Source organism: Perissodus microlepis, chromosome 17 (genome assembly GCF_051167445.1).
Source record: "Perissodus microlepis isolate ML-2025 ecotype Zambia chromosome 17, ASM5116744v1, whole genome shotgun sequence".
NCBI lineage: Eukaryota > Metazoa > Chordata > Actinopteri > Cichliformes > Cichlidae > Perissodus > Perissodus microlepis.
The window spans coordinates 9,148,564-9,171,830 of record NC_140477.1 but is presented as its reverse complement, the minus strand read 5'-3'; the positions used below and the strand labels follow the sequence as shown (position 1 = coordinate 9,171,830).

The window sequence follows — 23,267 nt, the reverse complement described above, 5'->3', positions numbered from 1 at the left end:
GGAGTTATTAGAGAAAAAATGTGATCCATGCTAGAACTGACACTGATAGATGTGCAGAATTAAAAACAGCCTTGACATATTCACGAATACAGTACAGTAACTAAAGAAAGTGTAGTAGACACTCAGACAAAAGTAGACATTATGCACAGAACTGTGCTCTGAGCATCTTAGTGAAATATGCACTATACTGATTATATATTAATATTGTGGGGTATGAGTGTTTCTTTTGTTTATGTTCTGTTTTTAAGGCAGGTTAAAGGATGGTTTCGGTTGCACAAAGCAGCAGAAGATGTGTGCTGTTGCTTCTCTTTCGTACCCGGTCAGTCTTTCCCATCTCTTTCTTCACATTAGCGTTAGCAGCCCTGACGGCGCCAAAAACCGTGGCACTTCCTGCTGCTGACATTAACAAATCAATCTTAATCCTGCCTGCTACCATTTCCACTCTTTCAGTGGAAAAATCTTCCAGCGTATCACAGTCCTACTCAACCTTCTCTTCTCCTGCACGTACCCCACAAACTTTGTCAAAACTCCCATTCAAGACTGACTCAAATGCCAAGTCCTCTACCTCTGAAACATCAGTTCAACTCATCAACCCAGCACCCCACAGAGATGTTGCAAACTCACCTATAACTTCTAAAAATATCCATCTGTTTGGCAAAGAGGTCTCTCCTAGTCCTTATTCAGGCCATTGTCGCCACACATTTTTCTATCCTGTTCAACCCCTAAAACTAATTTCATGGTTGCCATCTAACCCCTGCAAACATCTGAATTTGTCCCACAAAGCTACAGCACCTTTTTCACACAAACACTCTCAATCACCTCACACCAAGAGCTGCTTGTATCCTCTTTCTACTGGAAAAGTTCATCTTCAACTTGCGAAAACTTCTAAAACTCAATCTCCTTTGCCGCCAGCCTCACTGTCTCCCCTTTCCAACTCAACCTCACCTCAAAGTGCTTTAAAAAAGCGTCTGGCTCCTCTTCCAGTGTCACCCCTTTCCGCAGCTTTAACCTTCAAAACAACACTGCCCGCCCTTTCTAAAACATCACCCCTCCTTCCCTACAACACCACGTCATCTCCTCCGGAAGCAACAACCCCTCGCCTTGCACCTGCCCATCTTCCCCACACCGTAGGCCCGCTGTTTGAACACCAGCCATTCATTGTTACTTGGAATATCCCTGATCTAGTGTGTAAAAGGTATAACGTCTCACTGGACACCTCAGCCTTTAAAGGAGTGGCCACACCTGCCAAGGTAAGAGTGAAAAGATGATGGATAATCAGCAGCTGTTGTGTTTTTATACAACCTTTAGGAGGTTATAAAACTGTCTTAAAAGGCCAACTTATTTATGAGTAGTGGAGATAAGTTTATTGGGTCTTGTTCCTGCTGCAGGTTCCAGGGCAGTTTCTGTCTCTGTTCTACACAGATCGACTGGGTCTTTATCCACACATAGACCTCAAAAGTAGGAAAGAATTCTACGGCGGCATCCCTCAGAGAGCTAACCTGAAAGCCAGCTTGGAAAAGGCCAGAGCAGATATTAACTACTACATCCCATCCATGTAAGTAGGCCAGAGTATACTGTCTTTGCCCCTAGTGACACATTAAATGCTGATATTGACCTCCATCACCCTCCTCATTCCTTCCAGGACAAACCAAGGCCTGGCTGTGATAGACTGGGAGGAATGGCGCCCCCTATGGGACAGAAATTGGGGAACCAAAAGAATCTACCAGACTTTGTCAGTGGCCCATGTAATGCAGGCTAATCTCTCCCTCCCAGTACAACAGGCCACAGTAAAAGCCAAACAGCAGTTTCAGGTCAGAGCGCTTTGCTTGAGGCTTAATGATAAATTATATACAATACAGAGCTCAGAGCACCTATTAATTATTCATGCCATCGTTCCTTCACTCCTGGCTTCCTTCCTCTTAGGAGGCAGCAAGAAATCTTATGTCAGGGATGTTGGCCTTGGGCAGAGCTATGAGACCCAACTATCTTTGGGGCTTCTACTTGTTCCCCAACTGCTATAATTATGGCTGGAAGGACCAGCACTACACAGGCCAGTGCTCCAAGGAGGTGAGGAGGCAAAATGATGAGCTGCTCTGGCTATGGGAGTCAAGCACGGCCCTTTACCCCTCTGTTTACTTGCAGGTTGGTGATTCTCCTATATGGATGACATACTTCTAATATTATTATTTTAAGCAGTAATTTTCCCTGAATCTGTTTCAGACCTCTCTAGCAGACAATCCAAAAGCCGCTCTGATGGTGAGAAACCGCGTCCAGGAGGCTTTGAGGGTGTCTGCCCTTCCTGGATGGAGTGCTACTGCACCCGTGTTCGTTTACATGCGTCCTGTTTTTGTTGATGACAACAAACGCTTCCACAGCCAGGTAACAAAGACTAATTTAAATGTGGATTTGTTTAACACTTTATTCATAGGCACATTACGTAATAGTCTGCAGCATGACTTTCTGACCTGGTTGGGATATTCTTGGGAGGCATTTGCAAATGGCAAGCACTAAGCATACAAATTAAATGACTTTGCAGCTTAAACAGATTGCATCTTTTCCAGTAACTCATTAGAGAGTAAATGCAAGCACACTTGACTAGATTACATCTTACATCTTAGGTTACTTTATCCATCCCTAGAGTGGAGTGTTTCCAGCCAGGAGGTCCAGTTTTAAGGGGAGTTCAATTTCTTTGGTGTAACAACATCCTTCTCAGGTGGTAACCGCCACACGATGTTGTAATCCTTATCTTCTGTTCTCATTTGTGTGAGCATGCTGCAAAAAAACTCAACTCAAAACCATAATGCAATGCTTTGCAAACCTTTTTAGTTTAAAAAGTGCAGAGCAATAAGTCACATGTTGCAACTGAGAAAATATTCAGGAAAGTTTGGACATGGACACGTTTCTGTCTGTCTTACATCACCTCTTCTTTAAGCTCTTTAAGAGAATATGAACTGCAGAGAAAGCAAAAATTCTCCAGCATTTTTCACCAACACTGAGCCGCTCAACAGTTTGGGCGTCATTTGCCATATTTTTAATTTCATAATGTCCGAAATGCTTTCAATGATTGCAAGTATAGGCCAGTTTAGCACCTGGACTGCTTTACTAACAATCAAGTACTATATAGAACACTAATTTGGTAATGGTAATTTTCATACCAGTAAAATCTTTTTTAGGGAAGTTTAAGGACATCTCTGTAAACGGTAAACAGTAAAATTCAATGTGTTTTTAAAACCTCTTTAAAAACTGAAAATGGAAAATTGCTTAACTTTGAAACAGCTCAACATTCATCAAATCTAATCTTACATTTTTAAATATTGGCTCAGTCTTTTTACATGTGTAACGAACAATTAGTGAAGATGATTAACTATTTGCGTCCAGGGGGATCTGATCAGCACCTTGGGGGAGAGTGTGGCAGTGGGGGCATCTGGTGCTGTGCTATGGGGGGCCAGCGGTGACTATGATGACCAGGTAACATCACACCACAGGCCTCCATTGGACTGCTGAAAGATATAACAATGTATTGATGTCAGTCAGATGGAACAAGACAAAGACTTTAATTAGACGATACAGGAAGCGGTTTATCTCTTCAGCAACTGACAATATCTGCTGAGTGATTGTGGCGGCTGGTTTAGCAACCACAATAGTTAATCCACAACAGCAAAGCCAAAATTAAGCAATGATGGTACATTTAACTGGATGTTTAAATTGCTCTGACAGAGACCTCACCATGTAATTAATATTCTTGTAGTTACATATCTTAATTGCCTTCTATTACATATTACATGCTGTTAAATAACTTTATTACATGTCCTTAGTGTCTGCTATTCAGTGCATTAGGCTTTTTATAGCTGCAAGATATTTTTTGTTAATTCTGCCTGTTCTGCAGCTAATGAACTTCTTACTCCACACATTACAAACCTATCAAAATAATACTCTCAGTCAGGAATAGCTGGTTTTCTAATATGTAAATATGCTAGTTTGTTTTCTGTTGATTATATCAAAAGGTAATACCACTGATACAGTTACCAGCTGCTTAGCTTATCACAAATATTAGATTTGTAACATTACAGATCTATCAAAACAGTGCTCTCACACAGGAACAACTGTACATTTTATAATATGTATGCTAGTTCAGCCCGTTCTCACTCCCGAGGCGTAACATGCCGACTTTTTGTCACGTCCCCCGGCGTTCCTGAGGAACGCGAAAGGAGACCTTCGGCGTTCTTATGGTACGCGGCGGGTTATGGCTGAAATCCAGTGCAATGACGCTCCCGCGGTAATAGACGTTCCAGCCCTGTATTCCAGCCCTAAACCTAACCTTATCCCTAGCCCTAACCATAACCTTTTTCCTGATCTTAACCAGGACTTTAATGATGTTAAATAGCGTGTTTCTAAGCGATTTGAAGAAAAAGAGCGAACATGTGTAGATTGAGTCCATACGGTTGTCATATTTCCTCATTTTTCCGAGGTCGTCATTTAGGAACGTGGTGGGTAGCCGAAAACGTAATATGTTGACGATTTGGCACCTAGCGTAAAATGTTACGCTTTGGGAGTGAGAACGTGGTGGCTAGTTTGCTTGCTCTTGAATGTATAAAACAGTGACACTGCTGCTACAGTTAGCAGCTGCTTAGCTTAATTCTCTGCAGAAACAAACTTGCCAGATCTAGCCTTGTGAAATTTTTGCATTAAGTCAACATAAAGTAAGAAAATCAATAACATCCTATGCCTCATTAGAATTAATCTGTCCATGTTATTGAACCACTCCAATAAACGTCAACCGATATAGTGTCTTCAGTCTGGTCTTAACAAAACTGACCTAACACCACCGCCACCGTAGCCCACTGATGTCATTTAGTAATCATTAAGGCTAGCTAAGCAAAGCTAAGCTAGCTTTAGTCTTGTTTTTAAGGAATAGGTATGCAAGTGGTATTGATCAGTTTTTTTTGGTTTTTTTTTCACATGGACATGTTAATACAATTCACGGTCACTGAATTATTGTGATGCTGTGCTCTGTTTTAGGCGACACAATTGTGGTCAGAAGTTTAAGGTACATGCACACATCTCAGGCATGAATATCATTGTAATTTTGAACTTTTAATGGTCTCTCTGAACTGTTCTTTTTCCACGGTGGAAAGAGTGTACAGCATACATGTTCAGTGACGTTAAAAAACAAGAATTTGCATACACAAGTTTGAATTTATTTTGCCTAAAAGCTGGGCCAGGAAACCAACTAATTTAAATAAATTCTACCAATAATGCCAAGAAGAGGGGTCAAATAACCAGCAAGAATTATACCAGAAGCTTGTTGATCGCTACTGAAAGGATCTGGTTGAGGTGCAACTTGCTAAGGAATATTTTACCAAATATTACTGGGGATGTATCTATTGTACTCTGGAAAAAGAACAGTTGAAAGAAGTCATAAAAAGCCTGAACTTACCGTGACATTCATGCGCACGATGAGTGCATGTAAACTATAGTGATCTTATTTATTCCTCTTTCTATTTCTCCTCTCCAGCTTTCTTGTGAAGCCCTCTCCTCCTACCTCACCTCCACCCTGAACCCTTACATCACCAATGTCACGACAGCTGCTCAGCTGTGCAGCGACTTCCTGTGCCGAGGAAATGGCCGCTGTGTCAGAAAAAACTACAAGTCCAGCCATTACCTCCACCTAAACCCTGAAAGTTTCAGGGTTGTGAATACTCAGAAACGCTACTTTGTTCTAGGAAGTCCAAGCTTGGCAGACCTGAAGTCTTTAAGCAGGAGATTTAACTGTCAGTGCTACAAAGGACTGAAATGCACTCCTAGGACATACAAAGAGCTTGCCAAGGCCCTGATGTTCAGTGTTAAGCGAGGGCAGTACCAGAACTCCCACACTCTGAGTAAAGTTGGATTAGATGACACCGAGCAGGCCAGCACCGCTAAAGATAAAGTTAATAAGAACTTTAATGCAGCTGACAATTAAATTTGGTGTTTACAAACTAAATTGTTAGTCTGGTCTAGAACCCAGAATCAAACTTCTACTCGCATAGAAGATGAGCTTATAGTCAACGATTAACTCAATTAATATTTTTGAATAAATTTATATTATATATATATATATATATATACTGCTTCCTTTTGCTGTGTCAGCAAAAAACGACTCAGTAAGCATAGGGCTACTTCATGTTCTATGAATAAAACCACTGACAGAATCTATAAACTACAAGCACAACACCAAATCACAGATGTGTCACCTGTGCCTGACAATATTACAGCCAGTTGGTATTTGAATATGATTTGACTGCATATGCAAATGGAAAAAAAGAAAAACTGCAGCAGTTTTTTATTTCTTTCTCTGCAATGACAAAGTACTGAATGAATGAAAACATTTTTCATTTTAAATTCTCAGTAATTTATTTAATTTATCTCGGCTCTTTTAAAAATGTGTCTGTGTATGCAAGTGTATAGCGAATATAATTTGTGTGAGAAAAATAAACATAAATCAGCAGACGCACTAACCTTTATTCCAGTTTAGATCGTTGTCAGTTGCTTTTGATTGCTTGAGAGAAAAGGTCTGACAAGCAGCGGATTATTTAAGTCTATTAATGACAAATGAGGAAAGTGCTGGAAACATTCCTCAGAGAAAGTTGCCTGTATTTCTATGACAGCATTACACATAGCATCACAGAGTTGCTGTAGATTTATCATTCGATCGCATTCCAGAGGTGCTGTTGGATTGAAATACGGTGGCTGTGAAGGCCATTTCAGTCCAACAGAGCACCTGTCATGTTCAAGAAAACATTTTGAGATGATTTGAGCTTTGCGAAATAGCATGTTGTCCGGCTGGAAGAAGCCATCAAAAGATGGGTGGTCATAAAGGGTCTTTCTCGGCTCAAAAAAGCAGCAAGTACTTGGATCAGGATGCTTTTATATTGATTATGCCAGATTCTGAACTTACAATCAAATGTTGAAGCAGAAATTGAAGCTCATCAGAACAAGTAATGTTTTTCCAACCTTCTACTGTCTAATTTTGGCGAGTCCATGCAAAATGTAGCCTCAATTTCCTGTTCTTAGCTGAGGAACGGTACAAAATGTGGTCTTCTGCTGCTGTAGCCCATCTTTAAGTTTGTTGACCGTTCAAGATGCTTTTCTGCATGGCTTGGTTGTATCAAGTGGTTATTTGAATTATTGTTGCCTTCCTATGAGCTCAAACCAGCCTTGCCATTTCCTCTGACCTCTGACATCAACAAGTCACTTTCACCCAGAGAATTGCTGCTAACGGGCACCAACAAACAACTTACATTCAAAGAGTCACTTAAATCATCTTTCTTCCCCATTCTGACAGTCAGTTTAAACTCGCTTTCATCATGTCTACTTGTCTGAATGTACTGAGCTGCTGCCATGTGATTGTCAGATTAGACATTTGGATTAATGAGGACATAAACAGATATGTAATGTGGCGACTATTAGAGAAATATCAATTAATGGAATTTCCTGCTGGTCTAGTAACGTTTTAAGGACCATATTATAATGTTTTATTATTCAGGTGTTGGAAAGGAAGTTGCCATAATAATCAAGTCAACTGTTCAGTTTCACTTCCTAGTATTAGATACCAAAAGACATGTTGAAAATGCATGTTCATTTTTATAAACAACAGTCACAGATTACTTCTGATTGAACGTGTTAATGAGGCTTGGTGTATATTGCTCCCATTGTGATTTACAGTAAATATTGTAGGTCACTGGTGTATTCACTCAGAATCCTCTGGGTGGTGTGTGTGATGTCTAAATGTTTGTATTTGCTTATGTCACAATGATCTCCATGGTGTCGCGGAGAGAAAGAGAGGGAGTGAGAAAGTGAACACAACCATACAAAAAACCCCAGCATCACATAACTAAAATTTTAAATGAATTACAAGGCTTTTTTTTTTTTTTTTTTTACAAATTTCTCTGTCTTATTTGATTTATATCAGTGCTAACTCAACCAGAAAGCAGTAATTACAGATAACACACATATTATCAGGTTGTGCCAGGAACTATTATCATATGCACGAAAGAAAATGATTTGCAGCCATAAAATCAAGATTGCCTTGATTCTGTTGCTTGTGTGCCTGGACCTGCTGAGATTTGTTCAAGCTTGTGGTATGGAAAACGACAAGTATTTCCTATAGTCACCAGTGTCTGGCAGACCTTTTTTGTTCCTAGCCTTTTAGCAGAATGCAAACACCAAGTCAGTAAATAAAAAGAAACCGCACCCTCCACAGGGCAAAACCTCTGTATAAGGGTTTGATTTACCCTTTCACTTTACGCCTGGACTGCTTTTAACTTTTAACCTTGACTCTTCAACAGGAAGTAAATATTTCCATAGATATGGTGTAATTGCGCCTCTGCTGAATAATGCAAATGTTAAAGAAATGAAGGAATACCAGCTGCGTCACAGGAAAATTGTATTTTTATTTAAAATTCTAAGTCATACAGTACATGCCATTGCAAGTTAGAGATATCTTTTTTTTTTTTAATTATTGTGCAATTTCTTTCAAACTTTCTTTTTTTTTTTATACCTTTTTAAAAGTAGTTTGGTCATTTTTTTTTAAATCTTCAAAAAGTGCACAGCCAAACACGAAAGTTAAGTATGATTAAAATACAGTTATTCTGTCATGGAAAAAAACTGTAAGTTGTACAAAGTTATTCATGTGGGACAGAGTGTAAATGTTTAAGAACACCAGTGTAGCTGCCAGGTTAAACAAGAAAAAAAAAAAAATCAGTAGCCAAAGTATTAGGCTGAGTAGGTTTCAGTTCAGCTCTCAGTGCTAATCATATCAGTAGAATTTCACAGGGCTTTAAAACTAAAAAAACAATTAATATGAATATTTGTTAATAAACAAAATAATAAAATAAAGCACCTGTGCAAAGTATGCTTCTAAATTTGTATAGACAAAAAATAATTTGTCCCCTAAATAATCAATCAATCCCAGAGAAGATCATCGTGTTTCTAATTCTAAGTGCAAAGTGACTGATTCTAATATTTTAATGGTGTTCAAAAAGGTCACAGAGCAGAATCATTTCTTTGCAGTTCATTGAAGCATATTACTTCTAATGAGGCAGCATAGGAGGTTAATATCTAGAGAATATAGATGATATAGGTGATACATATAGGTGACTGGCTGCTACAGTATGTTGGTGAACCGGTATGGCCTATATTATATCAATATTATATTAACCCATATATCACTAAGTCACATATTTTGTATATCAATAAAAAAATCAATATTGACATTGGCCCCCAAAATCCATTTTCAGTCAGGCACTTCCTTTCGACCCACAATTGTAGCACTTGCAGATAAAAAGCTGAGTTTTTTTTGTGTCGCTTGGACTCAGTTTGCACAGGAAGGCACTCGAGCAAATCAGTGTTTGGGTCATGAAAAAGAAACTGCAACATCTTGTCTCCTCATAATCATTTAGCTACGGATTCCTTTGCTACATATACCACTGGGTTTATATCAACTCTAAGAATTGCCATGCATTGCTCTGTGATCATGTTAACAAGCTGAGTGGATGCAGTTTGTTTTGAAATGTTAAGGAGTAGAATAAAAAGGTGAAAAATTAACAGATGACTCTGTCTTAAAAATACTGACTTTGGAATATTAGTTGACACATGTGAGTTAGTGAATAAAAGAAAGCTTTACTGGTATTTTAGCATGCAGATAGGACACTTAAAGCATGCTGATGTATAGGTGAATAACGTAAGCGATCAAATCCAAAACACATCTGCCATATGTGAAGAACGGGAAATCAGTCACTGCAATCCATACAAAACTGAATCTTCACACTTTCAAAGTCATGAGGACATGTAAAAGTTGTTCATGTTACAACTGTATTTTCCACTAAATGGGTAAAAACGGCAGTAATTGAATTTAAACAGTTGGGGTCCAAAGTTTTGAATTCCTTGCTGTACCCTAAAATATCAGGCAGAGCAGAATAAAAGCACAGGTAACGAGGGTCCACAGCCTTGCGAAACCTCGACTCGTAACTTCCAGAAGTTATTACCTCCACAGAAAATCTTGTTGAACACACCCATCTTCACCTGCCTGAAGAAAATGAAACGTATTAAAAATCTGATAGTATTTTATAATACAGAGCGCAGCTAAGAGAGCAATAACTCTAGAATTAGAATTGGTATGCCCATGTATTTTATCTGAAATGACAATGTTATTATATTAATCTAGATATAATTAGTAGTAGACTCATTAGAATTAGGGGTAATAATTCAAGTTTTTACAGGGAAGAAGAAATAATTATACTGTATATAATTTTAGGTACTGCATGAATGATAGTGGTAAACGCACAAATGATAATACAAGTACTTTTAAGTAATGCACTACTTCCTTAACCTATTATACCTATTATTTACCTATAAGTACTTAGCAGTAGATAAACTAGAATTAGAGCTAAAAGGTCAAGTTTTTACAGGAAAGAAGTAATAGACTACTAATTTTAAGTAGTCTATTATGTCCAGGTATTTTCTTTTTCTCTGAGTTTCACCATCCTGTACTGTAAATATGCTGTACTTTTTGCATTTTTTTCTGGATTATATTCAATTGTCCATTTATATTACCTGTAAAAGTACCTTTCCCACTTAGAAGAAAAAACTAAAAGTTGCAAATACTGCAGGCCACACAGGTGGCCCACGTGATCTTTTAACAATAGAGTAATCGGGCTGGTGTTTACTTTTCCTTGGAGTCCAATCTAGAAACAAAATATCAATCCTATCACACTAGTATCAATCCAACACCAATACTAGCTTCGGTATTATATCTAACAGTATTTGGATCGATCCGCCCACTTATACTCTGAGGCACACCAATGCAATTCACAATATCAATATAAAAAGTAGAGCATAATTATAGAATAAAATTTGGATCTTTTTTTGTTCACTAAAATACATGGAAATAATACACTACTTAAAATGATTGATTTCTATCGTATTTCCTGTAAAATACCCAGATGTTGTGCACTACTTAAATTACAAATGCAGTACTTAAGAACATTTTTCTGCTTTCCTGTAAAAAAAAAGTTGAATTATTACCCTCTTATTCAAGTTTGTCTACATGTAAATTCCATTTAAGTCTATTACACCCCTGATCGTGGACTGTATTATAAAGTGCTACCAGTATTTTGATATATGGACAAATGTTCATTTTTAGAAGGTGTAACGTAGACTCAGATTTTTGTTGTTTACTGCCTGATAATAAATAGATGTCCCTTATTAAATTAGAAGGTTGTATTTCTTCCTCACTTATATATTAGTTTACAACCATCAAACTTAGAATTAAAGTTGCTTTTTGCTTGGCTCCAGTTGTCCATTGACGTCTCCATTCTCTTCACTTAAATCATGCACATCTTTGGTGCACTTGATTCTCAGCAGGACATTGGACAGCACGTCCTGATAGAGACTCAAGCAGATCCACCCGGGCAGGTAGAGCAGGGTGATAAGTCCCATGAAGTTGTGAGGATAGTGGGAGTAATCCCACGAGCAAGCGTTAAACTGCCTCAGGACCAGACCCCACGAGAATTCCCACGTGTAGATGAAGCAGATGTAGATGGGGAGTCGTCGCCAGGTCCCCCAGCCCAGGCTGAAGTGCAGGTAAAGGTAGAGCTTCTCCACCACGAAGCTGCAGCTTCCGTACATCAGGAAAGACCACAGAGACGTGTGACCGCTGAGGGTCCTGTCAGACTTCTCCACCAGGTTGAACAGAGAGGTGAAAAGGACCTCGTCCAGAAAGCCGTGCATCCCGAAGAATAAGAAGCGCGCAAAGCCGGGAAGACCGTGCGGAGGTCTGCCTTCCAGCTGGAGGTCGGCGGAGAATGATGGGCGATACTGTAGATGTGACAGCTCTCTGTGAAACACCTGAGAGAAGTAGAGAGCCAGGATGTAATGCACTACCAGCTGAGTCCCAGAAACCACCCTCACTTGCTCGGCCAAAGTGTTAATGTTCCCGATCAGAATCTGCAGCCCGATGTAGATGGACGGGTAGAAAACAAGATGAAACACCACAGGCCGACCTCGGAAGCACCTCTTCTGTGAGTAGATCTTTTCCAGCGCAAAATGGGTCAGCGAATGCATGATGCAAAGATACGGAGAGGAAAAGCCCATCAGCTTAGGGTCCCGTGAGTGCAAAAGCCCCTGTAAGGATGACAGCAGGACATCCAGAGTCACGCCGTGCATCCCGTAGAAGTAAAGCCGCATCCATCGCGGCAGTCCCCGCGGCGGCTCCGTCGCGTCCCCGGTGTCTGAGCCCGGTTCTTGCTGCTGGCGGAGCTTTCGTGCCGGTTTGAGGCCACCGTCCTGCTCTCCCGAACACACGCGAGCACCGTCTCGCCACCGACCGGCCATGATCACTCTGTGTGGAGAGCTCCAGCTGTCCCCTTCCTGTGCATTGTTTTCTTTTATGTTGTGCTGCAGACGCGCAGTGAGCGAGCTGCGACTAAAAGCATCTCCTGCAAGAGTACGGAATGCTGCGTTCACGTGCTCCCCAAAAGAAACAGTTTTCTGAGTAGACTTTGACAGGCTTTTAATTGTCCTACGTACCATAAATGTGCTGTTTACGCTTACTGTTTCTCATCAAGACGCCCTTTCCGCGGGCTGTACTTGAGGTTTAACTAATTTGTTTAGCGGATTTCCTTCCCGATAAGGCATTTGCAAATCCAACTTTGAAACTGCATTGTTTATACATGTTAATTACCCGCCAGTCTTCTCCTTTCCTTTGTGGGCACAGTGATATTTTTCAGCATAGTACATAAATGACAGCTGAATTACAGACCAGAATGAAGCCAGTGGTGGGATGTATGTCCTCGATGTGTGTTCTTTCTGTTGTTACGACATGAATAAGACATGTACCCACTTATGAAAATATGTCACAGTAGGCCTACATTTTAAAAGGAATGCATTGGTTGCTTTAATTTACAAACTGTTTAAAAGAGATGTGAAAAAATGTACAGGTGTACATTCACATTCACTACAATGCAACATTGAAAATGTCATGAAGAACCCACATTTTCCAATATTTTGCAAGGAAAATAGGAAACAATTCCAGACATTTATTAATACACGTACAAACATACATAGAAATACAGTCTATAAGGCAAAAAACAAACAAATAAAAAGACCCCGAACAAAATAAAAACAGATTTTGTACAATTCTAATGAGCTTTAAAGTCACCGTTTGGTATGACCACGTTTATTCTTCAACATACCCTGAACTCTCATAGGCAAGGTTCCTTGTAATTTAAGATGCCCCCATTTGTTATGTTTAGGCCTCCCACTTCTTATTTTTGTTTTCCACTTGTTTCAGTATCCTCATTTTTTAAAGGCTACAATACAAACAATGCCAAGAAATCAAAATCAGAATCAGAATACTTTATTGATCCCTAGGGGAAATAATTTTTCGTTACAGTGCTCCATTATAAACAAACATTAACAAAGACAGACAATACCCTAACTAAGAATAGCACAATATATACAGGCATATACATACATAAAAGTCACTTATTAATAAATAGCTGAAAAAGAACACATGCAAGAAAAAGAACGTGCAAGAAATGGCAGATTTGCAGCTTCTTGTTGGTTCAAAAATACAAATTTATGTCTGTAAAATGTGTCACTTTTCCAGGTTTATCTAAAAAAATTGTAATAAATTACATGTTTCTGTGACAGACTCCCAGTAAGTTTCTACAGATACAGCTAAGTCCTTTATGTCTAGATAAAACACTGTCTCATCGCTTGACTTTGTTGCTTAATAGCTGATCAATTCACACGTCAGTGTTTAGTGCCTTAAAAAAGCAGTGTCCAGACACAAACTTTGAAAGACCATTAGGCCAGGGGTAGGAAACGTTAGTCCTCGAGAGCCGGTGTCCTGCAGGTTTTAGATCTCACCCTGGGCCACCACACCTGAATCAAATGATTAGTTCATTACCAGGCCTCTGGAGAACTTCAAGACATGTTGAGGAGCTAATTTAGCCATTTAAATCAGCTGTGTTGGATCAAGGACACATCTAAAACCTGCAGGACACCGGCTCTCGAGGCCTGGAGTTCCCTACCCCTGCCATTAGACTGTTGCTCAAGATCACTTTTAGAGAAATGAGGGGTGATCCAAGACTTTTGCACATTTGAACAATAATAGAATAAAATATGAAACCAACTGTATACAACAAAAACGCTACAACCCACAGTCATGCTAGAAATTATAAATATGATGATCACGCAGTTTGATGCGCAGCCACTGATGTCAGTGAAGAAACACAGTGCTGATTTTGCAAATTTCCAATAGCAGCTGAACGCAACACGAGCTGATGGAGAAGGCAGCATGGCTGCAGACGTGGTTAGTAATTGAGCTCACGTCCCCCTGCGACGTCCTGACGCTGTATAATTACGACTCATTAATGATAATTACAGCCGATTACTCTGCTGTTATGCTAGGCTAACTAAACTCATTTGTAAAAGCCACACAGTAAAGCAGTGTATCGTGAAGATTGAGGGATAACCTTAATCCTAAATCACGTGTTCAAATTAGTTTTATGTATTTATTTATTCTTACATTAGAGTAAGAAAACAAAACAAAAATGCAGTCATTAGATTCAGGCTGCATGCAGACTAACCATGATGTTTCTCTGCTTCCTCTTGAGGCTTCCTTCACTGTTTCGTTACTGCTGCACTGTCGTGATCTTTAATCGATAAAAAGATGGGTTAAAAACGTCGTTCTCAGTCGTTCAGGGCACTACTCCAGCAACAGTTACTCACAACATAGCAAACGTGATAGTGACCACAATGATTTTATAACTGAACTTAGTGGAAATATGAGCAATAGGCTACGTGATAACCAGTAGACACAAAAATATACGCTCTCAGCTTGCACTGTGCTGTCGAAATGCCCACAGCCTTCGCAAGAGCTTCGCGCACAGAAAGCATTTTAGGCTTTCAACTTTTCGATCAGGAAGTGAAACTTGAGTTTATGAGTCGCATTTAACAACGCTGTACAGGCCAGACCCAGGCTGCACTAATCCTACATGTAGCCAGCACCCACGAGTGGTCTATATGCTGGCCAACATTACATTTGATGACATTTTTTAATGCAGGAAAAGATCCTTGGGTGATTTAAAAATGGTGTGATCACATAGTGTGTCCAGCAGAGAGGTTTCAATTCTCAGAGACTTGTGTAAAATGTTAGCGAGACAACTTTAAATCTCAATCCCTTGCAAAGCCTTCAGTGTTGTACAATGCATTATTTTGGTCTTATGGTCATATACAATGCAAGAATGTGCTCGGTGTCCCTGTATGACCACACGGGGGCACTGCTGAGCATGTTACTGTGGAGCTCATGTTCACTAAAGAGATCTGAGTGCATTTTCATCGCAGGCTTTGATGTGAATCCAGGCGGTGTGGGTGACACGGTGGAACAATTGTTGACGCAACTACAAAAAGTCTCTCGTGAAAGATGCCGCGGCTCGCTTATCTCTTCTCGAGATGTGTGTTTTCATTTGAGCCCTGACTGTTTCTGCCTGGGGTGCTTTACTCAGAGGACGTCTGTGTGTGTTTGTGTGTGTGTGCGCCTGCTGAGACAGAATGAATATGCCACTGTTTATATTCCACCTATTTCAGCAGTCATGGTTTCACAGACAGAAAATGAAAAAAAAAAAAAGATTCAGCGCAAGTTGTTTGTGCTGAGTGATTTCTGGGAGTGTCGGCATGCATCTGTAGGTTGCACTTTTGGGAAAGAAGTGTATCTGTTTATGCATGTGTGTGTGTATTTGTGCGCACGCACCCGCACAGGAAATAGAGATATCAGTGGTCTTTTTAGGGCACGGAGATAACGGCGCTCCTCTGCTGGCTTAGTATTATCTCAGTCACAGAATAGTGACAGCAGATTTAGAGGCGAGAAAGCAGAACACATTTCAAATAGTCTGGGTCAAATATATATGCCAGCAGAGAGATATCACTCCCTCTATTACATACCTCACTCCATTACCTCTTCTTTAACAGTAACACACCCTCCTAACTTTATGTGTAGAATGGGAGCCGCCAGCTTTCAGACCATTCTTCTATGGAGCTAGCTCTCAGTTTGGATTCAGGAGACAGACGCCCTCTCTACTTCTAAGATTAGGCTTAAATCTTTCCTTTTTAATAAAGCATATAGTCAGGGCTGGATCAGGTGACTTTAAACCCTCCTTAGTTATGCTGCAATAGGTCTAGGCTGCTGGGGGGTTCCCATGATGCTCTTAGTTTTTCGTCTCCACTCACCTTTTTTTCCATTCACTATTTGCTTACACAACACTCTGCATTTAATCATTAGTTATTAGTATTAACCTCCTAAGACCCGAACTCTTCCACGGTATGCATTTTTAATTTCTCTTTGATATTTGGGCATATTGGGGCCCAAGAACGTCAAAACAAAGAATTACCAGATTTTTTTTTTTTACCTTATTTTTGTTTTTAAGAAAAATAAGAGCCACATATGAGGATATTCGTTTAAAAATTTGATATAACAGTAGCAGTATAATGTCTTCGTAAGTGGATATCAGGCCCTTGTAAAGCAAAATTGAGTATTTTGGTCTAAATAACCCAAAATGTGATGTCCACATATGTGGATGCCAGGTCCTAGGAGGTTCACCGCTTGTGCTCCTTCTGGTGCTTGATACTTCTCGAGCTTCTCTTGTTCCTTCTTCCACGTTGCTATCACTTGCTATAGCTACATCTATCACTACAGCCGTCTCCCACATAGCAAAATTGGTATGGCCCGCATCTGGCCCACACAATGTGCTTACAGATGGCCCACATACCGCAAAGAATGACGGCCCTTTGGTGGCCCAGATCTGATGATGTGGCCCACACATGGGCCAGCACAAGGCCAGTTGCAGACACACTGCTGGCCCTGTCCCTGGCCCAGAACAGTTTCAGCTCTGGCCCCAGATGTCAGCCTAATGTGTACCTTAATCAAGCCATGTAATAACAACATGTGCCGGAACATAATAGTGCAAAAGTAACATGATGAAACTCTGTTCAGACACTGAATGGACTGATTCTTATATAGCACTTTTCTACTCTCCCAGATTACTCAAAGTGCTCTATACAACATGCCACATTTATACACTTTCTCTAAATTGAGTGCTTCTTAACTACAGCCACACACATTCTTACTCTTGATATGCAGACTGGAGGAGCCATGTATCGAACCACTAACCTGATTAGTAGGTGCCCTGCTCTACCTCCTGAGCTACAGCCATCCACCAGCAAAGGTGAGTAAACCGTCACTAGGTTTTGGATAAAGTGCACACTCACAAACCTGTCAAACCTGCATTTGAAAGGTTGGCTACCATAGCAGTATAGTATTGCAACATGGCATTTGGGTCTTCTAACTAAAATAGGAAAATAGGAACATAGACAGTGCCATCTATTCCAGGCCTGGCCCATATCTGGATGACATACCACTTACCATGCCAGAAGTCAGCCAGCAGTGCCGGCTTGATACCAGATCTGGGCCAGACCAGCTTGCTATGCGGGCTTCCTCTGCTTGTCCACCACTTATCTGAAGTCCACAGGGTCTTCGCTTGGTCATTCTCCATTACCCTAGTCGGTGTTTCCCATTTTGACCTCAGGACTTCCAGGTCATACTCAGCACAGATTTTTCTCTTACCTATTATCTGCCGGATTATCATTCAGTCCAGCTTTGTCCAACCACTGGTAAGATTGCTTGACATAAGCCACTTCTTCTATCTGCTGGTGGTACATACCGTGTAGGGCCTTGTCCTTCCATGATGGCGCCTCTTCTTGCTCTTCATCTTTCTCAGGTTATATTTATATGGGGAAACCTCAACCCTTTCCCAGGCCAGCCAATGAATGTAATATCTCCAGCACGCTAGGGCCTCCTCACAGTAGGACATACTCAGCTGGAACACTTTAACCAATAGGCAACACCTTTAGCCGTCTCCTTTCAATGTAGAGGACTAGCTGCTCAACTCTGGACCCCTCCATAATTACTGAACTCCTCACCCTATGGCTAGGAAGAGCCCAATCACCTTTTGGAGGAAGTTAATTACATTTAGGACACAATAATTTACCAGCCCTGGGCATCAATTAAAATTCTAACAATTAGATTAAATGCCTAGCAAGTTCAGTACCGACTAGTGACAGCAACAACGATTAGTCGGCTAGTCAGCTAGTCATGCACATCCCGACAGACAGAATAAATAGAAAGAGTGCAGTGCGCCTTCAGTGCATGAAGAAAATTAGAGATATTTATTGATTAAATAGGCACTTGCATTGATCTCTGCTCTGAATCTTGATGCTACATTTAACTAACTTAGTAGGTGCAGCTCAGTAACAGATTGCTGTATAAACTTAGCGACTATGTAAAAAAAGAAAAGAAAAGAAAAGAAAAGACTCAAAATCCATTCTGATTTACACTAGTTGTTAACAAGTCTTGGCTTTTGACAGACTGAAAAGTTTTTTATTCAGTAGACTTTGTGTTTGCAGGCAGTATATTACAAATATACGGACCATTCTTTAATTAACAAGGTTATATATAAGCCAAAGGCTCAGCATGATACTGTATTATATTGTAAACCTCAGTGAGAAAGATCCTGGTAATAGAAATCAAACTGAAAATGATTTTCTTCATATCATTTCTGGATTTTCGAATATTATTCTGTGTAGTGAAGCTTCCATTTGATCTCATCTGAGTCCACAAAAGAGATAGAAAACGCCAGCGCTGCCTCCTATATTGGATTTCTTTGTATTCCTCCATGCTCTCACTCATATTTTACAGTTTAATTTCATTTATCAGAGAACACAGAAAAGCAAATATTTGTTCTATCATGAGAAGAAAAAAAATAGATGAAAGTTCATTACTAATCCAGATAAAAAATGTTTTTGTGGGGTTGTAAATGATCTCAGGGTGTTGCAAAATTATTTTGAGTAATCCTCATTTATTACAGCTCCAGCACATTTGACATTTCACAATGCCTTGGTTATTATAATCATGCACATAAACTATTCAGTGCCATACTTCACTGAGGAGTCAAACAATAAAGCTGGCTTCTTTCCCCCATGAGCAGTTGTCATTTAAAATCAGTCCAGCAAAACAAATTCCTGCAGATTTATGAGACTTAAAAGAAGTGAGTGAAGTGCCTTTGATCTGGATGCTTCATGCAACCATTACCACACTTCGGCCTGTCCTTCAGTGAACTATCAGCGTGTCTGATGTCCAGCGTGTCTGTGTTTAAAACTCTGTAGACCTTGAGCTTATGTCCTACAGTCTGTCAGTCTTGTCTCTTTTGTAAATGTGGTGCATTTTAATGCTTTTTCAGGAGAATCCTAGTAAGATAATAATAATAAAATAAAAAGGAAGACAGAGGAAATGATGTAGAAAGTATAATGAATATGATTATAAAAGGGTGTGTCAGCACAAAACATAAATATAGCCTGTCATGCTGACTCTAGAATCTGACACAAGTTTTGTGGTTTTTTGCCTGTTTACTGAAACATATTCCAGTTATAGATGTATGATGGACACGGACATAATGTGTAGGCTCTCAGCTTTCATTTGAGGGTATTCATATTTAAATTAGATGAAGGGTTTAGGAATTTCAGCTCCTTAACATGTGCCATCCTCTTTTTAAAGGGACCAAAAATAATTGGACAATTGACTCAAAGGCTATATTATGAGCAGGTATGGGTAATTCCTTTGTTATGTCATTAATCAATTGAGCAGATTAAAGGCCTGGAGTTGATCTGAGGTGTGGTTCTTGCATTTGGAAGACAACATGCGGCTAAAGAATGAAACAAGCCATCCTTCAGCTGCAAAAACAGAAAACTCAAATCTGAGAAGTTGCTATAATATTATGAGTGGCAAAATCTACAGCTTGGTACATCGTGAGAAAGAAAGCAAGCACTGGTGAAATCAGCAATGCAAAAGACCTGGACGTCCACAGAAGAAAACAGTGGCGGGTGATCACAGAATCATTTCCATGGTGAAGAGAAAGCCTTCCACAAAAGCCAACCAAATAAAAAACACTCCAGAGGTAGGCGTATCGATATCCAAGTCTAGCAAGACTGAAAATAAATACAGAGGTTTCACTGAAAGTTGTAAACCATTCATAAGCCTCAAGAATAGAAAAGCTAGTTTGGACTTAGCTAAAAAAACATCTACATATGCCAGCAGAGTTCTGGAAAAACATTCTTTGGACAGACGAAAACAAGATCAACCTCTATCAGAATGATGGCAAGAAGAAGGTATGGAGAAGGCGTGAAACATCTCATGATCCATAGCAACCGCATCATCTGTAAAACAGGGTGGGGGCAGTGTGATGGTTTGGGTGTGCATGGCTGCCGGTGACGCTGGGACACTAGTGTTTGCTGATGATGTGACACAGGACAGAAGCAGTCAGATGAATTCTGAGGTGTTCAGAGACATACTCAAATCCAGCTAAATGCAGTCAAATTGATTGGGCGGTGTTCCATAATACAGATGCACAATGACCCAAAACGTTTAGTCAAAACAACCCAGGACTTTAGTAAAGCAAAGATGTGGAATATTCTTGAATGGCCAAGTCAGTCACTTCTTAACAGAATTGAGCAATTCACTTGTTAAAGAGTAAACCTTGGACAGAAAGGTCCACAAAAAACAGCAACTGAAAGCTGCTGCAGTAAAAGCCTGGCAGAGCATTAAAAAGAAGGACGCGCAGAATCTGGGGCTGTCCATAAGTTCAAGACTTCAGGCTGTCATTGCCAGCAAAGGGTTTTCAACCAAGTATTAGAAATTAACATTTTATTTTCAGTTGTGCAAAGCACTTTGAGTGCTCAGAGTAGAAAAGTGCCACAGAACCAGTCTATTTATCACTGATTTAATTAACTTTTACTTTTGAGCCCCTGAAATGAAGGAATTGTGTTAAAAACAATTTATTTCCTCATATTTTTATGCAATCTTTTTGATCAGCCCACTGAATTAAACTGAAAGTCTGCACTTCAAATACGTCTGAGTTGTTTGATTTAAAATTCATTGTGGTAATGTACAGAACCACAAACAGAAAAAGCTGTCCCTGTCCCAATTTAAGGGCCCTAACTGTATCTTAATTTCAGAATGCATTTCCTCTCTCCTAATGCCACATGAGATCCTTCGCTCTGCTGCTGTTTTCCATCACACCTTACCTTTTAAAGTGCATATTTATTGTGGATTTAGTGACTGTTATGTGTAATGTACATTTATAACTTAACTTTGACTTGACTTGACTTTACTAATGTTCAGAGATTTCAAGTATTTAAATGACACACAAGCAACAACATGCATGCATATCATGAACAATAACTTGTCTATTATTATAACCAATATAATACCAAAATGCAGCACCACCAATGCAGTTCCTGTACATATATATGTATATATCCCTATCCTCTTTGTGCTGCTTCAAAACATTGTCTCTTTGGAATTACACACTAGATGGCAGCAGTGTGACACAGACTCCCATGGCTTGGGTGGGCCCCTCTGACACCAAAATTTTTTTCTTTTAAACCTCCTCCCCCCCCTCAAAAAAAACAACAAAAAACCCCAAAACAAAACATGATGCTCACCCTCCTGGGCACGTATGGCTCAAATAATGGCCAAACGCTCACCGCACTGTGCTGGCTGGAATCATTCTGCTCCTGCTGTCATCGTACAGGACGTCACTCCATTTGAGGCACACAATCCAAATACGTTTAGTCACTCACAGGACATTTCTAGCACACTCGCTTCACATGAAAAAGGCGCTTGTAAATGAACAAAATGGACACACCAGGTGTTTGATAGCCTCTCTTCGATTGGGCAGAAAAAAAAAACATTTTCTCGTCCCGTTAAGCTCATTACAGGTTGTGAATGGCTGTAAGATGAAACTGCGCTACGCCTGATTGATGTGACGCTTGACCCCACCCCCTACCCACACCTCCGCCTCTGTCCCACAGGAAATGAATGCGAATCTCCAGTCATGCACTTAAAATGAGAACCTGAAAATGTAATTTCAGAACCCATTTCCTCCAATTTGAGCTGTTATTGAATGGACTGCTGGCCCTATGTTCTCATATTGTCTCACATGGTCAGGTTGGGTATAGTGATGTGTTTGTGTATCTAGCCTGCGCGTGCATTTTTCATTTTATACTTTTCTCATCTCGAGATTTCAAAAGCAGGCCTGTGCCTGTCGCTTAAATGTGGAAATCTGCATGAGTACATGGGAATTAGTAGTGCTCCTTACGGAGTTGGGAGAAGGGGGAGAAAGGAGGTGATAAAGATCGTCTAACTGATTGGAGGTTTGCACCGTTCCCGAGTGTCGTGACAGCTTTTGTTTGCAGTTTCTTCCTCATTTGAAATTCTGTGCAACCCTGAGACCCTCCGGGCCTCACCTGGTCACACAGCAACATAACAACCTGACTCACCCTGTGTCACCTTGCTTTATACCTCTCTGCTCTCGCTGCGTCTGCCTCTGAATGCTCGCTCCTCTCCTCTTGATATTCTAATTCATTTGTGACTGACTCACACTCGCCCAACTGGTATTCACTGATTGCTTCTCCTCCGCTACAATTTTATGAACCACATCTTCTCCAAGGACGATGGGCAATATTATTTAAATATTCATTTAACACTTGCTACATAATTCTATTGTTGGAGACTTTCAGCTTTCCTCACCTTCTCTTCCAAGCTTCCTTTATTTTTGCCTTCTCTTCTCTTCTCTTCTCTTCTCTTCTCTTCTCTTCTCTTCTCTTCTCTTCTCTTCTCTTCTCTTCTCTTCTCTTCTCTTCTGAGTAACTCCCAGTAGATTTCCTAGTATAATTAATCTGTGCTTCCTAACCATCATCACCCATCTCATTTCCCTGCTCACCCCCTCCTCCTCTCTCTGCCCCGCCTCTCCCCCTGCTGTAACCTTAGTGACCCCTCCTTTACCCTTGTCTTAAATAGCCTCCCTCCACCCTTTTCCACCCTTAACCTCATCCTAACCTTTGTTTTCCTTTTTTTTGTTACCTGTGCATAGCTTTTGCATTTCGCATTGCTCTTTTCTTCTTTCATGTTTCTTAGACTGATATTCTACTGACTGTGGCAGTGCTTGTTACCTCTTCTCCTCATCATCCTTCTCAGGATTTTTCTTCCCTTGCTGTCATAGACAGAGCGCAAACAAGTGCTCCTCGCTGTCAGGATAACGCTGTAAATTGTGGCTCTCTACTTACATTATATATATTTTTCATGTCTTTCTATTCATCAAAGAAGTAAAGAA

At 40.2% G+C, this 23,267-nt stretch overlaps 2 protein-coding genes across 2 annotated transcripts; one reads left to right on the top strand and one right to left on the bottom strand.

The window, feature by feature from the left end:
- Positions 1-260: 260 nt before the first annotated feature.
- Positions 261-5,962, top strand: LOC146369188 (hyaluronidase PH-20-like). The gene is made up of 7 exons (XM_084910546.1): positions 261-1,250; positions 1,389-1,555; positions 1,643-1,811; positions 1,924-2,142; positions 2,221-2,379; positions 3,379-3,468; positions 5,516-5,962. Exons 1-7 carry the CDS (start codon positions 261-263, stop codon positions 5,960-5,962), a joined length of 2,241 nt encoding a protein of 746 aa, XP_084766672.1.
- A 2,450-nt stretch (positions 5,963-8,412) lies between these two features.
- tmem229a (transmembrane protein 229A) lies at positions 8,413-13,013 on the bottom strand. Its single transcript, XM_084910547.1, has one exon. It carries the CDS (start codon positions 12,568-12,570, stop codon positions 11,308-11,310), a length of 1,263 nt encoding a protein of 420 aa, XP_084766673.1. The 5' UTR covers positions 12,571-13,013; the 3' UTR covers positions 8,413-11,307.
- Positions 13,014-23,267: the final 10,254 nt, after the last annotated feature.